This window comes from Orcinus orca, chromosome 18 (genome assembly GCF_937001465.1).
Source record: "Orcinus orca chromosome 18, mOrcOrc1.1, whole genome shotgun sequence".
Taxonomy (NCBI): Eukaryota; Metazoa; Chordata; class Mammalia; order Artiodactyla; family Delphinidae; genus Orcinus; species Orcinus orca.
The window spans coordinates 28399918-28417375 of record NC_064576.1 but is presented as its reverse complement, the minus strand read 5'-3'; the positions used below and the strand labels follow the sequence as shown (position 1 = coordinate 28417375).

Sequence of the window (17458 nt, the reverse complement as noted above, 5' to 3'; positions counted from 1 at the left end):
TTCTGGAAAAATCACTTTGTAGACACATAAAAATATAGTCAATGATATTTTCAGCTGCATTGTTTAAAATACTGAAATACTGGGAAAATCTAAAAATATATATAGAGAAAGGATTGGTTGACTATATTATGCTACATCCAAATGGTAGAATTCTATATTATCCACTAAAAAGAGGGTAGAAGAATATATAATAACCAGCATATATCTTCACAGAATATTAATACAGACACTCAAATATGCAATTATTAATTTTAATAATTACCAAATGTTAGCAGTTCTCAAAAAAATTTTTTTTAATATTTTGAACTTTTACTATATTTTTAAGGAAAACACTGCAACACTAAAGGGAATTTAAAAAGAAAAACAGATTATCCATAGCTTTATCACCTAAATATTATTTTTACTTCCAGTATTCTCTTTCAAAATATGCAGGTTTTTGCATACATATTTTACATAGTTTGCCATCATAGTGTATATATATATACTTTGGTTTCTGACTTTTTATTTTAAAAACTTAAAAACATCTGCTCTGATATTAAATGTAAATGTAGTTATTTTTCATGGCTGATAGAGCCATATTCTATCAAGTTGATATATCCAAATTCAACTATTTCACTTAAACAAGGTTAGTAGGTTGCCTCACAGTCTCACCAGCACAGGAGCTTTGTAAGAGAAAAAATTTATTTCTCCTAATTTTTTACAAATATATTGATACCTTGATAGAACTTTCACCCACATTTAATTACTAGTAAGGCTGAAAATTTTCCCATGCTGCCTTACTCTCTAAATTCCCTCATATTTACTTTTATTATTTCTACTGGGATACTACAAAGGTATTATATTAACTGCAAATTTTCTTCCCATTCTGCTATTGTCCTGTTTTGTTTCTGTATGTCATTGAAATTTTTCTCATAATTTTTCTGTTTCTTCAGTCAACAGAAAATTGCTACTGTACACTAATTGGGATAACTGTTCTATTTTCTACTCTTTTTTTTTTTGCTTTAATTTTAAAGATTACTTCTCATCAAACTTGTTAGTAATTATATATGGTTTTCATGTATATTTAATTTTTCTCCACTATGCTTTCTAATAAACAAGAAGCACTTATTAAACAATGTTTCCTATGACTACTGTTTTATAATACTTATCTTAACATACCAAAATGTTATAGAAAAAAATGTTTTTAAAATTATTTATTTCCCTAAAATTCTATCTTGGCAATCTAAAATACTATATTAGAATATAAAAGTTTGCTTATAGTATCTGCAATTTTTTAAATGGTTCAGCAAAAAACAAACATACAGGAATTTATCTCATAACTCTATCAAGTTCTTTATGGGTTAGGGATCATTTAAAATGAAAAATTAGAGAAAAAAGATTGCTCATTTACAGGTAAACAGAGAAAATTTTTTTCTTAATTTTAACTGTTCTCGTAAAACTCATAATTATTTGGTAAATATACATACTGATACAGAAGAATAAGCACCAAGCTAGGTATGTCTCCATTTACAGTTTTACTGCTTCAACATAAAAGATATTTCAGAAGAAGACCTACCTGGCTGAGTTTTTCCATGTGTGCTACCAGAAGGGGAAAACGGTGAACCAGTGTTGAGTCATTCTCTGTGCTAACTTGTTTAACAATTGATCGTAGCAGTACTTCTCCATCATATGCAATAGGGAAGATAGAAGTCAGCTTAACAGAAGTGTGACACAGAGCTGACATCACAGCTGCAAGGAGCCGGCTACTTGATGTCTTGAAGTTTGCCTCTTGAATATCCTTTTAGAAACAAAAATATACACCCCACTAAAGAAATACTGCATCAATATAATCCAAGCTTTTGATATATAAAAGATAAACAACCTTTTAGTGATCTTTCCTATTTCATTCCTGATAATGGTATTTCGTGTTTTTTCCTTCTCTCTTATCTCTCAATCAGACTTCCTAGGAGTTTTAAAATTTTTGTTTTATTTTCAAAGAACCAACTTTTGACTTTGCTAATATTCTCTATTTTCTATTTCATTGATTTTGACTCTTGATTATTTTGATCCTTTCCTTATTACTTTCTTCTTACATTGGGTTTGATTTGCTCTTCTTCTGGCTTCTTAAGGTAGAAATTTAGATCACTGATTTTAAACTTTTCTTCTTTGCTAGTAGTATAAGCATTAAAAAAAATTTTTTTTCTCTAAGCAACACATTGGCTACTTCTCATAAATTCCAATATATTTTTATCTTCAGTGTGAAAAATTTCTAATTTCCTTTGGAGTTCTTCTTTGATTTACTGGTTACTCAGAAGTATTGTCTATTTTCCAAATATTTGGTGTTTTCCTTGATATATTTTGCATTTAATTCTTAATTTACTTCTATTGTGGTCTGAAAACACTTTCTTTAAGATTTTAATCTTGTGAAATTTACTAAGACTTCTTTTATGACCTGGCATGTAATACACCTTTGTGAACATAATATGTATACTTGAAACAAAAATGTATACTCAACTTGCACATTCTTTTCCATAAATGTCAGTTAGGCCAAAGTGGTGGATAGTGTTGTTCAAATCTTCTGTATTCCAACTGATATTTTTTGTCTAGTTGTTCTATTAATTACTGAAAGAGTTCTACGTTCTATTAATTACTGATAGTCACCAACTATCAACGTGAATTTGTCTACTTCTCCCTTTAGTTCTGCCAGTATTTTGCTCAGCGTTTTGGAAACTGATTTGGGACATACACATTCATGAGGGTTGCAGTTTCCTCATGAGTAAATGAATGATGTTAGCATGCAAATTCATTTGCAGCTCTCTCTCCTGACTGTTTTGGAGATATGGGAGTGGCAGGGGCTACCATGAACTGTCCTTGCTCTCACTTATAGATTCAAAGAACAACCCAGCAGCTATACAATGTGCCTGCCAATTTTATAATTAAGAAATGATAAAGCAAACAGAAAAACAGTTTTTTAACTTTAATTATTTAAATCACATATACCAAACTGATTTCTTAATTTACCTTTTATACAAGTTAAAAAGACTGAGGTAACTGAAATACATTTTCTGGAAAAGTATTAAGTAGCATAACATATTTTCAACTGACATTTTACAAACTTAAATTACCTGATCCAAACAATTCAGTAGATCACAAAGGCAAGCCCACTGTAAGGCAGGAGTTGGGTAGAAAGAATGAAAACAGGCAGTAAAGGTATTATGACACTCCTGAAGGACAGCTTCTAGGAGACTCAAGGGTTGACTGAGATATCCTTGGGGATCATTATCCAACTTCACCATGCAGTGATCAACTCCTTCTGACAAAATTTTTCTTAGCAAAGTTCTGGTTTTTCCAATACATTCTGCTAATTTGCTAGTTTCTTCTACAACAGCTTTTCCTGCAGCTTTAAGAGAACAAAGCAGATTGCTAATTAAACAGAATAATAAATATGTATGAAAACATTCAATACAATTCAAGTAATTTCCTATATGGCTAAAAATCATAAGTATTAATAACCTAGAAATGATACATTCTGCTAATTTGCTAGTTTCTTCTACAACAGCTTTTCCTGCAGCTTTAAGAGAACAAAGCAGATTGCTAATTAAACAGAATAATAAATATGTATGAAAACATTCAATACAATTCAAGTAATTTCCTATATGGCTAAAAATCATAAGTATTAATAACCTAGAAATGAAACAATATAGAGATTATGTGTGGTCCAAAATTATTTCTTTTTAAATAGGACTCTTAAATGGGGAAAAAACCAAAAAAACCCTGCACAGGTTTCAGCATTTAAGTCCAAATCAGTCATTCAAAATATTTATATCTGACAGAATCTGTTTATAACAACAACTTATTAGAGTATTTAACTTTAGTCTAACATGACTTTTTGTTATCATAATGACATGTAATCTATTATATTCTTTATAAGTAAATATATAAGCATCACAGCAAACCAAGTTTCTCCCCTCAATTCAGGAGCGAGCAGGATAAATAAAGGCAGCTGGGGATCTTAAACTTTTGGTAATCCCTATATAAACCTTCTCAATGTCTCAAAACATTTTCTCCTCAAAAGTCATTTAAAAAATGTATCATACCTGACACTGGGTAAATTTCACAGGTATAGACACGCAATAACCTCAGACAACAGGTACCCACAAAGCGTAGTCTTTCTAAATCTAGAAGTGTGGCTGTAAACTGGAATCCTTTTAATCCTCTTAGTTCTTCAACTCCTAAGACTAAGGTGGTCCAGCTCCAGTGAAGAATACTCAACAATGACTCAAAACATTCCTAATCCAGAATATGAAAAAATAGATAACAATTAGTTCAAATGGTATCATAGGTTGACTCAAATGGAAAGATGACATTCAACTTGAAAAGTTTACCTTGAAGTTTGTACTGAGTTTTGGTAGCCCAAATAATAGACATTCTATTAGTTCATTCATTACATTACCATTAGGAATATCTTTGACAAAAAAGGTGAAGTAGTTAGGCACCTACAAAAACAACATTCTTCAATATTTACCTATTTAAAAATACATTTTTAAGTTAAAGAAGTTAAAAAACTTTTTAAGTTTTAAGTTGCTACCAACCTATCTAGTTTATCATATAAATAAAAAAAACACTTATAAACACTTATAAACATGTTTACTTGAAAGAAAAATTAAACTCTATATTGTCAATGTAGTATTATGTATATAAACTAAAAGTATTTTAAGCATTTTAATAATCTTTGAATATAATAAAGTATTCCAGTATTAGATATCAGTGACAATATCAAATAAGTTATTTTTTGTCTACATATTAAATTTTATAATACAAGCTACAGCCAAATCTTGATAAACAAGTTAACAGAAGTTTAAAATTGACTAGAAAATACAAAAACACACTTATTTGGATCTTTAAAAATTCTAGAATATGAGTTTAGGGTGGTGAGCATCCCTTGCTATTCTAGTTGGCCTGTGGGTTTTATCATGCTTATGATGACAGATACTTGATGAATCTCAAAGTAAAGCACTTATTCCCTCATCTCCACCAAATATCAGTCCTCTGGTATGGCAAAACCAAGAATAAAGGTTTGTACTTTAACATTGTAAAGAAATGATTGAGTAAGTTTCTTATACAAAGATTAGAATTACCTAATGACCACAAAATCACTTAGACATAAATATAAAAGAATTACTACACACAGATAAAAGAGATCACTGAAAAAGACATAACAGAGGCAAAGATACTTATTTGGATCAAAAGATACCAAACTGATCTTAATACTAAAAGGATGCCAAGGTACGAAGGAGCCAAAGCTCTTAAGAGCCTCTAATTCAAAGCACACCCTCTGTTGGAAGATGAATTTGACATGATATATCAAAATTTAAATGAGCCCACCTCCAGTAGAAATATTCACAGAAGTACGCAAGTATCAAAGACACATATGTACAGATATGGATATACAGTCGGTCCTCTGTATTCACAGGTTTTGCATCTGCAGATTCAACCAACCAGGGATCGAAAATATTCAGAAAAGAAAAAGTTCCAGAAAGTTCCAAAAAGCAAAACTTGAATCACTGCCAGCTATTTACATAGCATTTACATTGTATTAGGTATTATATGTAAGCTGGAGATGATTTGAAGTACACAGGAGGATGAGTGTAGGTTATATGCAAGCACTGTGCTATTTTATATAATGGACTTGAGCATCCAGGAATTTTGGTATCTGTGGGGGGGGTACTGGAACCAATTCCCCCTCAAATACCAAGGCACAACTGTAATAGTGAAAAATGAGAAACAAACAGTCCTCTGGTAGGAATAGAACTGGATAAATTAAGAGTACACCATTCTACGGAATACTAAGCAAACATTAAAAAAATTCAGATAGAGCCAAATGTATTAACATGGAATATATCCGTAGCGTATTTGATGAAATTTTTATCATTAATCGAGAGAAAACCATAATTCGAAAAGATATATGTACCCCAATGTTCACAGCAGCCCTAGTGCTGCTATTACAGATGAACGGATAAAGAAGGAATGTAATAGAATGGAACTGAATGGAGTATTACTCAGCCATAAAAAAGAATGAAATAATGCCATTTGCAGCAACATGGATGGACCTAGAGATTACATACTAACTGAAGTAAGTCAGACAGAGAAAGACAAATATCACATGATATTGCTTATATGTGGAATCTAAAAAAAAAAAATGATACAAATGAACTTATATACAAAACAGAAACAGACCCATAGACACAGAAAACAAACTTATGGTTACCAAAAGGGAAAAGGGGAGAGGGATAAATTAGGAGTTTGGGATTAGCATATACACACTACTATACATAAAATAGATAACCAACAAAGACCTACTGTATAGCACAGGGAATATACTCAATATTTTGTAATAACCTATAAGGGAAAAGAATCCAAAAAAAAAAATATATATATATATATATATATATATAACTGAATCACTTTGCTCTACATCTGAAACTAACACAGCATTGTAAATCAACTATAATTGAATAAAAAAATAAATAAAAGAAAAATCATGTCATTTGTGAAGTGTTTTACTACCACCTTTTAAAAAAAAGAAATTTTTAAAAAGTAATAGGCAGAACTTTAAGTATGATCAAAAACAAACAAGAAGACTATATAGCATACAGTAAACAGAGACTAATAAATTTGTTTATGTACAAAAAATAGTCTGGAAGAATATACATCCAAATGGAAACAGCAGTTATATATGGTGATAAAAGGGTGATGGGAAAAGAACTTCAATATAATTTTAGTATAGTTTTAACCCTATTCCCACCAGGGACGTGTATTAATTTTGTGGTTTAAAAAAAAAAAAAACTAAGAAAAAAAGGGAAAAAAAGCCTTCTCCCTATGCATTTTACTAACATGACAGACTACCAGCTACATTAATAAATCATATTCATATAGGGCCTTACAAATTAAATAGAATTTTTATATCCCTTAACTCAGAAATTCATAATGATGCTATGATATAGTTGAGATAACCTTCCTAAGAGTCCTCAACTAACAAATGAAAGAGCAAGAACTCAGACTTCCTGAGCTGAAACACCACGGTGTTTCAATTACATCTTATTGGCTTTCCATTCTACACTGGTAACCCCAATGGCATCATGTCTTTAAATGTACGAAGGGGATGGTCAGGTAATTCAACAAAGTCCTTAGTTAGATATATGACCCTTCTACTTAATTCTTTAGCATTAAAGTAACATTCTTGGTTAATATCACTCAACTTTTCCTTCACTTTCTAACTCCTTCAGCATATGTGTTCATACATAATTTATAAGAAAATTCACCATGTATTTCAGAAATAGCAAGGTATGTTAAAATCAGTCAACATCTTTATTTTCCATTATTTAATGTGACTATTCTTTGGCCTGGGATGTCAAAGCTAATATAAACAAATCTGAATTATAAAGCTATGCTAAGATAAACTCTTAGAAAAGTGGCTAAATGCTAAACATCAAAACAAAACTCAGCACTGGACAGAAAAGCTGAAATTCTTAAAAATGGCTTACCACTGAGACAGTTCTTGCAAAAGATCTCTTTAAAATATGTACAGGTTCACTGGTTTGCTGTTTGCCTTTTGAAGCACTGCCGTCACTGGTTGGAAGTCTGAAGGTAGCATACATACATAAATTTATGTTGGAGAGTCCACCGACATTTTTATTCTCAAATATACATTTTTGCAATGGCAAAACAAATTAAACAGTTAAGCATTTTTGTTAGGCAAAATCCCAATATGGGGCTTTTTACAAACATTTTCCAATGCTAAGCAAAATTTTTAGCACATAAGTACCTCATCTTCTAAATCTCACCTTTGTAAGACTGGGTAGTAGAAACTCTCTTCTCTTACTAGACAACATTATGTAACTTATGTTCTCTAGTAATGTTACTATTAAATGCTACCATTAAAGAGTTACTCAACCAATGTACCCACGAGTAGTCCAAGCAACTTGCTATGTTCATAATGCTACATATTACAAATACTGACTATAGCAGATTGCATAAAAACAAACAAAAATGTCCTCTTGGAAAAAGTGAGGTTATACCATCTAGATTCTTAAAGATATTAGTATAAAAGATATAGAAGACAGAGAATCACTGTTCTAAAGGTAGTGCCTTTGATTTTTACTATTTAAAGTAAGAATGCCAGTTTTTAGTGAGGGTTTATATCTATTTAAATTCTTTAATCTAAAAATTATTGCAGTAGGGCTTCCCTGGTGGCACAGTAGTTGGGAGCCCGCCTGCCAATGCAGGGGACACAGGTTCGTGCCCCAGTCCGAGAAGATCCCACATGCCGCAGAGCGGCTGGGCCCGTGAGCCACGGCCGCTGAGCCTGCGCGTCCGGAGCCTGTGCTCTGCAGCGGGAGAGGCCACAGCAGTGGGAGGCCCGCATACCGCAAAAAAAATAATAAAATTTAAAAAAATAAAAATTATTGCAGTAATCACCTAGATATAGATGGGCACACACATAGGCATTGTTCCCATATATGTCTCAATTACCATGAAGTAATTAAAATTCTTAAATAATGTTAAAATATAATAGTATTATCATATGAGCAAGCTGTTGTTTGATATTTTAATTAAAGGTGGAAATTTTTCAGCAGCAAGGGATTTTCCAATTCATTCCATCACAAGATGAACAAGAAATATAAAACTGTAGAACAAATCAACCAGGCCTACATCTAAAATCCCCACCTAACACTCAGATTTCATTTCTCTAAGATAAATTTTATTATTTTAAAGTTTAAAACATTCTGAAATTGGTAAGAAAATCAATAGGTTTAAAAAATAAGTTATTAAAATACTGTTATAGGCATAATACAGATAATCTGAGTCATTAGAGATATTTTATTAAAATTAACTTAAGGTAAAGAAATGTTTAAAAATATACAAAACATAAATTAAATGTTTGTATTAAATGTAGCTAAATGCTTCGAATAATTTCTCCCTTATTGTGCCATATATTTTACAGTGATCCTAGCTCATTATATTAAAAGAATAAACCATGTTGATTATAAATATGCTAAATACCTGTATAATAATTGAGGTATCTGACCAGCGTTAACATCTGTACCATTATTTGATTTCTTTGAACTCTTAAATTGGAAAACAACCCTAAGAAGAGAAAAAATAACAATATAACCAAAGACAACACTATTCAAGATTCATGGAAGGAAATGAAAAGTTTAACAATCATGCTTTCAAATCTTACATACTGAAGAGAGATTCATTCTTTAAGGCCAAAAATACACTTAAAAAGACACTTCTGATTTTAATTCTAGCTCTGAATGCCTTAATGGGTTAAATGAAAGAGTTGAACCTGATTGGGAGCTCCTAGGTGAGTAGCTGCTCTGCTCCCTCCCTCCTGGTTAAAGCTCAACTTTAACCAGAACAATAAGCTTTTAACAAAATATTTCAACTTACAGTTTAAAATCTGCTTAAATAGATATAACATAAACTTTATCTTCAAAATGCTATGATATTCCAAGGTTGAATGAACTGTATATGGGAATCATACAGTCCTGGACCAAAGCACTCTCCCCAGTTCTACCATACAATCTTAGAGTAAGCTGAAAAGGATATGTTACAACAATAGACTTAATTTATCTTCAGCATTCTACTTGAACATTCAGGAACACAGAATTCACCTCCTAAATTAGCCTGCTCTTTTTCTGGTCAGCTCTCTTATGAGCTGAATGAAACTATATGAAATACATGATTACATAACTTCTACCCATTTCGAACAGTTTATGCTCAAGAATAATAAAGAATAAATTGAATTTCTCTTATAAATGATGGTCCTTTCACATGAATCAGAGTGCAGAGTATAGAGAAGGCTGGACTTTGGGTCAAGAAACTCCAGGTCCAGATTTGGTTCTGCCACACAGCAGCCATACAGTTTGACGCAAATCATTTCACCTTTTGTCTCTCTATTCCCGAGTGTAAAAACGGGGCTAATAACCACTTCACAAAGTTACTGAGGGCATCAAACAAGATAATATAAATGAAAGTATTTTATAAACTGGGAAGTGCTCTATACCTGAACTTTAAACGGTAAATTTCCCTTTACATTTTATTAAAACTGTAGCATCTCATATCATTAAGGCTTTACAATTTATAAAGTATTTTCATAAGCACTGTCAAATTTTATGGCATGTATATATTTCTTTTTCATGGTTTCCAAATTCCCTATCCTTGTCATTTTCCTCTGTATAATTTCTAATTTTGCAAACAAGCTTTTAAACAAGGTAACATCCAGAAATACACACAAATGCCAACTGACAAGAGCAAAGAATAGCAGTTCTATTATCTCCACATTCTGACTTACCTTAATTTGGCATGCAATTATACGAATTTAATTTTTAGCAGGTCATATTATGCTCTAGACCTACAAAGATTTTTTACTCTACTAAAAGACCTCTGAGGGCTTCCCTGGTGGTGCAGTGGTTGAGCGTACGCCTGCCGATGCAGGGAACACGGGTTCGTGCCCCGGTCCAGGAAGATCCCACATGCCGTGGAGCGGCTGGGCCCATGAGCCATGGCCACTGAGCCTGCGCGTCCAGAGCCTGTGCTCCGCAACGGGAGAGGCCGCTACAGTGAGAGGCCCGCGTACCGCAAAAAAATTAAAAAATAAAAAGACCTCTGAGCTTTCAAAACAATATTCCACTAACAAAAAAGGGAGTTGCTTAAGGAATACTTAAACATTCTGCTTACCCATCATCTGTGGTAATAGAAGCTTGTCCATGAGATCCACAGTCACTGCTGGGTCCTGACACTCGAGCCCAGGCTACATACCACCAGCCAGCTTGCAGGAGGACTGGTTCATCAAACATCATTGCATATTTTTCTCTAAGAGGAAAATTTATGTGTCAAAGACAATGCCTTTGTACTTCTCTGTTACATACATTTATTTTTTAAAATCCTTTATAAACAAAACATGAAATACACTGTATTATTATAAGATTCTTGTCAAACAACATTAAAAACCCTCCATTTTAAAAAGTCTGGACAAGAACACAAATAATGGTTACTGGTGCTACAGTGATGGCATTATATTTCTTCCTCCTCATCCTGAGTTCTAAAACTTGCTTAAATATTATAAAGTTTTCATACTAAAATAAGATAATTTTTTTTAACTGTTGTTAAAAAAAACATGCCAGCTTTGTTGGAAAACTTTGAACTTTAAGGTTCATGTATTCAGTTAAAGTCTTTCGAGAGCTCTGCAGTCAGATGGTCTGAGTTCAAGGCCTGACTTTGTAACTCGCTAGCTGGGTGACCTTGGGGAAGTTACTACTACATCTTCTTTGTGACTTAAGTTTCGTCATCTGAAAATAGGGATAAAAACAATATCTAGCTCATAGGATAGGACTGTTCTGGGAATTGAGTTTAGACAAATTGTTTGGAACTGAGCCTGTCACACAGTAACTACACAAAAAGTTTATTAAATTAGCAGGAGAGAAAACACATGTATACAAATAAGGGCATCTGATAAAGATATACCCAAGTTACAAAGTTCTAGGTAATAGCGTGGAAGGAGTGCATATTGGTTGTAGCTGGGACAGAGAGAAGAATAAAGATATTGAGGAAGGGGAAGACCGTCATGAACAGATCGGCAGGGGTCTGAGAGTACAAAACGGGGTCTGGAAGTGGCAAGGTGTCCAGTTAGGCTAAAGCACTGAGACAGATATAGAAAAGTAGTAGGTGGAAAGTTTAAAAAGACGCTGTGAAAGATTGTGGAAGGCCTTTAACACCAGCCTTAGGAATCTGGGCTTCGTTAGGAGGCAAATGAAGAATATCTAGATGATTCTCTATACATAAAACCATACACTGTATTTTTGACTCACAATCATATGCTCAAAAAAGTGATAACAATGGCATCTTAAGTCTTTGTTAAAAATTAATTAATCAATTAACTTTCCTGAGATTTCCCTAATCTTCATTTGTGTGTAACATTAAGAAGTTACTGAAATAGTATCTCCTGATATTGGTTAATGCCTAAAGTGAAGAAACAGTCAAAATTTTCTTTAGGTTTACTATTTTGTTCTCAAAAAGTATTTGTCTGTTAAAAGTAAACTCAATGCCTTACTACCATCTTCAGAAAATATACATTTTCATTAACAAAAAGCTTATGAATGCCACAGAAGGTTTTCTTAATGTAGTTATTTGTCACTGGGAAAGACAGTATACTACCATTATCATGAAGTCCAAATCCGTTCTTTTTCTCATCATAATATTCCCTGATTCAAATCACTAACTTGTCATAACAGTCTTGAGATAATTCTTAAGTTTACACAGAGAAGACTGATAAAATCTAAGTCTCTTTATTATTTAATGAACCTTCATAAATAAACATCCTGATTCTGGTTACCTCCTGAGAGGTTTCAGTAAAGCTGGCCACCTCTCCAAGCGTGTTATAATCAAGCAAATACTATAGGCTTGGTGTCAGAGCATACAGGTGATTTGAAGTACGACCCACTATGACTATTTGACACAGTATACATAACGCTACCGGTAGTAAATAATTGCACTGCATCACTAGAACACTAGCATATTTGGTGTTCTCTAAGTGATGCATGAAAATATGTGTGCAAAATATGTGTATATTTCCATCTTCAATGTAGAAACAGTCAATTTATCTTGTGAAATACAAATGTGAAGGATACTATTAGTTTTAATGTAGCATTATTAAAAGCAACAGTTATATTACCTAGTATATAATTTAGTTTCTTAAGCATCTGATCACAGATTATTTAAAACCTTCTCTTTAAGTTGCGTTATTCACTTATAATAAATATGTCATGTTAAGTATGCAAGGATTATACTGAAGAAATCTTTACCTAGCAGCACAGTCATAAGCCAACACATCAGTCTCTGCAAGAAGGTCTCCATCAGTTTCATGATCTCCTCCATCAGGACCTAACTCAAACAGCTGGGGAGAGGAGAAAAACATATTGTGCCCAGTCACTCAGTCATGCAGACCTGCTGAATAATATGTTTATAATTTCGTGTCTCCAGTAGATGCTGGACACTACAGAATGTAAAAGAGTACCTGCTTTTAAAAAAATGTTATTCAGTGAAATGTACAAATCTATATATCGAAATTAAGAAACACATGTCTTATGGTCTGTACTAACCTCAGTTTTCCTTATTTTATATATTTGCCTACTTAGAGCAAATGCTCCAAAAATGTTCTGTACCAGATATAAACATCTGAAGGTGAGAGAGCTCTAAGTTCTAAGTGAGCTTCCAAATGTAGTAGAATTTTGCTTCAACATGTAACTAGCTGTGAGATCCTAGGACCCAGTTTCCTCATCCATTAAAGGGAGATGGACACTAGCAGCGCCTACTTCATTGTAATTGTGAGAATTAAGTGAAACGATGCTTGTGGAACACTTAGAAAAATACCCAGTGGGGGAAAAAAAAAAAGGCTAGAAAAATATTAGCTGAGGAATAATAGAAGGAAAGGATCCTTAAGAAAATAGGTAACAAAAAATAGCTCAAATGGCATGGGAAAAGGAGATAGAAAGAGGGGGGAAAAAACAGTTATAAAAAAGGGGGAGGACTGCAGAGTACAGGAAAAGAATAAAAGAGAAGATATCAAATAGGAAAAGTTATGAAATTAAGTGAAAATAAGTGAGAATTATGAGGAAGGGATCTTTTTTTAAAAAAATGGACTAATACATATTTTTAAAACCCTTATTTCTCTTGATGATTATAGTAGGTGAACTACAAGAAAGGTGAGTAAAAGACTAAGAATGAAGAGACGGGGATATTAAAACTTACTGGACAATTACTCTGTTAGAGGTCTCCATTTTTCAACTATATATGCTAATAGTTTAAAAATCTGTCTCCACCTCAGATCCTAGTCTGCGCCTGGGATTCCCCGGGGCAGCTCGATCTCACCAGTTGTAAAGTGACTCATCTCTCCTCCCTCCTGCCTCCCCTGCTCTGATTAATGGCACTATCATTCACCTACTCACTCAGATTAAAAAACCTGGGATAATCCTTTTTTCCAAATCTCTCCACCAGCACTGTATCTCTCCTATTGCTGGTACCAAAGCTTGTCAGTGCAACCAGTGTTAGCAGTGTTACTAGCTAGAAGAGTTCAATATGAACTAATTAGTTCTTCTCTCCATTCTCTCCTTGCTCTAACCCATATTCCACAAAGTTAAGGGTTTTTGCTTTTCTTGAATAACCCACAGCAGTCTTTTTAAAATGAGTATCTGATTAGAATACTTCCTTAATCTAAAAGTCTTCAATGGTTTCTCTTCTCCTTCTTTGTAGCATGATATAAAGGTCCTTAAATGATTTGCCCCTAACTTGGCTCCCCTGTTTATGTTCAACAAATAATTTTGAACACATACTGTGTGCCAGGCAGGGTTCTAAGAACCGGGCATACAGGGGTGAACAATGCAAACAAAAAAAAGGGGCGGGGGGTGCTACTGGAAGTAAGCCTGTGGTAAGGGAGAGGAGTTACGGTTTTAAATAGGCTCACCAAGGAGTCACGATCTTAAGGTAAAGAGGAAGTGAGCCTTGCAGGTACCGGCGTGAAGAGCTGCCGTCAGAGGGAGTAAGTAGCAAGTGTGAAGGTCCTGAGGTCTGACTATGCCTGGTATGTCTGAGGAACAAGGGCCGGTCAGTATGGCTAGGTTAGCGTGAAGCAACTAGTATAACATAAGGTCAGAGTCAGAGTGGTGATGCAAGTCAGTTCTGATGTTGTTTTTCAGGCCCTTGTAAGCCCTCTGGTTTTCATTCTAATACTATTAGAATCACTCTGCTATGTTGAGAACAGACCGAAGGGAGCAAGGACAGAAGCAGATACAAATTGGGAGGCTACTGTAATGCTCCAAGCAGCTGTGGTTTGGACCAACTTGGTACCAGGGGCAGTTTTTAGAAGTGGTTAGATCCTGGATTTATTTTCAAAGTGCAGCCAACAATATTTGCTGTGAGAGTGGATGTGGGGTGTGAAAGAGGGAAGAAGGCAAGGATGACTCCAAGATTTTTGGCCTAAGCAACTGGAAGAATGAAGTTAACTCTGTTCTCAGTCAGTTAACTGGGATGGGGAAGGACAAGAGAACAGTAGGTTTAGAGAGATGGTCAGAAGCCTAGTTTTGAGTATGTTACATCCCAAATACCTGTTAGCTATCCACATGGAGATGCAGAGTAGGCAGCTGTATATATATCTTTGGAGGTCTATTAAGTGTGAGAGCGATAAGAGAAAAAACACTTAAAGCCGTAAGGCTGGATCACCGAGGGGGTGAGTAGACTTTAAAAAGATGTCCAAGACTGAGTTCCGGCACTGCAGCGTTTAGAGGTCGGGAAGATGATGAGTGGCCAGCAGGAGACTAAGAAGAGAGGCCAGGGAGATGGGAGGAAAATGAAGTGTGGTGTCCTGGGAGCCACATGAAGAAACCATATCGAAGAAGAGCTCGACTGGATTAAATTCTGTAGACTGGTTAAGGAAGATAAGGACTGAGACTACAGTAGTACTTAACTGAGAATTTTTTAAGAAGCCTGCTATTGAAATTAAGGCATAAACTCTAGTCATCTCTCTCACTTTAAGAGCAAAATCGGATAATGTGACAACAGAAAATTCAAGCTATTAGTAAATTTTCAAAGACTTTGCTTAGTATAACTGTTGCCCTTTCTGAGATGAATAGTGCAGTAAACTTAGGACTTTTGATTGTTTTTTGACTCTCTACCAGATGGAATCCATCCCCTTACTCACTTCATCCCTGGTCCCCACGCCTGTGGTGATGATGTCTGTTTACACAGTATTTGGCAGTAAAAATGCTAAAAACTTTTTAAAGCTACATCCAAATGCCCCTGCATCTTATCATTAAAACGGCTACAAGAAAGTAGGCACATGCAAAGGTGCCTTCTATAAAATAATAAACTAAGTCAAAATACTTATCTTCAAACCCAAAAGGCAACAGTGAGAATGAACTTACCTTAATTTTAGCGGTATATTCTCCTCTACCTCCAAACAGACCAAGACCACCAAGTAAAATGTCTGTGTCAGCACTAAAACGTATAGCTTCTACCGAGTGAGCAGAGTAACCCCAGCCCCCTCCATGACCTAAAAGATGCAAATGATAACTTATGCTTTAAAATATCCATGTATTTCATTTATAAGACAATATTTCCTAAACATAAATATACATACTTTCAAACCTGTTTACTACACTATAATCTTCTTTGGAATAAACCTTCATTACTGCTTGAGTCTCCTCCTCTGTACTGGCAACACCCATCTTTAAATCTTGCATAGTTGCCAAGGTATCAAGACAACCTAAAAGCAAACAAACAAAAATTCAACTCCTTGAAATTAAAACTTCCCCGAGTACTTATAATATGAGATGCTGGAGGGGATAAATTAAAACAATAAATTCTGAATTGTGCTCAACAAATTTATTCCAAGCTTTAACATTTCATGGAAGATACTTTTACAACCAATAAAAATTACCCTCTGCCTGGGTAATTATCATATTTAAACATAAGCTATATGACAACGTTTCACACAAAACTCTCTCTCTGAAAAGTTGGAATCGCTTAATCTTTGAGTCCCTACAAGGTTCTTCCTTTTATCAAACTCTCTGAATCACTTTAGATTGATTCTTAAAGTACTATTTGAGGAAGACACAGTAGCCTGAGATAACCTTAATCAGTGCTAGTTTTGGATGTTTACAATGGCTACCAGATGTTGTAAAAGTGCTATATCTCAAATTAATTAATTAGAAGTGAAGTTGATGTGCTGTGGAAAACTATTATGTAAGAAGAAACAAGTGGTAACTATAAAATTCATATCATATTTTATAGAATTTATTTTAAATAATGTATAAAAATTAAATATTATAATTATACGTTTGAATATTTAACCTACATCACTAAAGTTTATATATTCAAGTTAAGCAAAAACATTACTTTACAAGACACATATTAGGAAAATTATATTCAGGGCTGCTTTATATTTGGGCATATATGAATCGTTCAGGGTGTTGGTGTAAGTCTGATGTACTGTTTTCTGTAGGGTAAACCTCTTAAAGTTAGAGGATTTAACTTATTTTGCACCTAGCGCATTACTGTTTAACAAACATGACAGAATGATATACAAATTTAAATACTCTTAAAAAAAAATCCTCAGCACACATTAATGAAAATTAGCTGATCATCAAATACCAACCCTACCTAGAATGTGCAAAGCTGCATGAGACCGGGTGGTGAGAGCACTTGATCCCGTTGGTAAGGCAAGTTCAGGACTTAGAATACTACATCGGGACTGCATGTCTGCTGCAGAGGGAAGTCGGGCATCAGCAACCACTGCATTGTAACACCATAGTTCTCTAGTGTTTGGTCGAAACCTTTCAAGAAAGAGAATAATTACAGTATAATAAAACCTGTGAAGTATAATTGACAATAAAAAGAGAGGAATACGGCCAGCTTAAAC

General features: G+C 34.0%; 1 protein-coding gene across 14 annotated transcripts in view; it reads right to left on the bottom strand.

The window, feature by feature from the left end:
* The window catches only part of MYCBP2 (MYC binding protein 2), a 273870-nt gene that overhangs the window by 129266 nt on the left and 127146 nt on the right, over nt 1-17458 (bottom strand). For all 14 annotated transcript variants that reach the window (XM_049700955.1, XM_049700957.1, XM_049700945.1 and 11 more), the window contains exons 24-33: nt 17200-17372; nt 16178-16303; nt 15963-16090; nt 12849-12940; nt 10726-10860; nt 9043-9126; nt 7524-7620; nt 4077-4269; nt 3105-3379; nt 1556-1777 (exon numbers count right to left, since the gene is read on the bottom strand). In XM_049700955.1, coding sequence (XP_049556912.1) covers nt 1556-1777; nt 3105-3379; nt 4077-4269; nt 7524-7620; nt 9043-9126; nt 10726-10860; nt 12849-12940; nt 15963-16090; nt 16178-16303; nt 17200-17372 — 1525 coding nt within the window. The remainder of the gene's footprint in view (nt 1-1555; nt 1778-3104; nt 3380-4076; nt 4270-7523; nt 7621-9042; nt 9127-10725; nt 10861-12848; nt 12941-15962; nt 16091-16177; nt 16304-17199; nt 17373-17458) is intronic.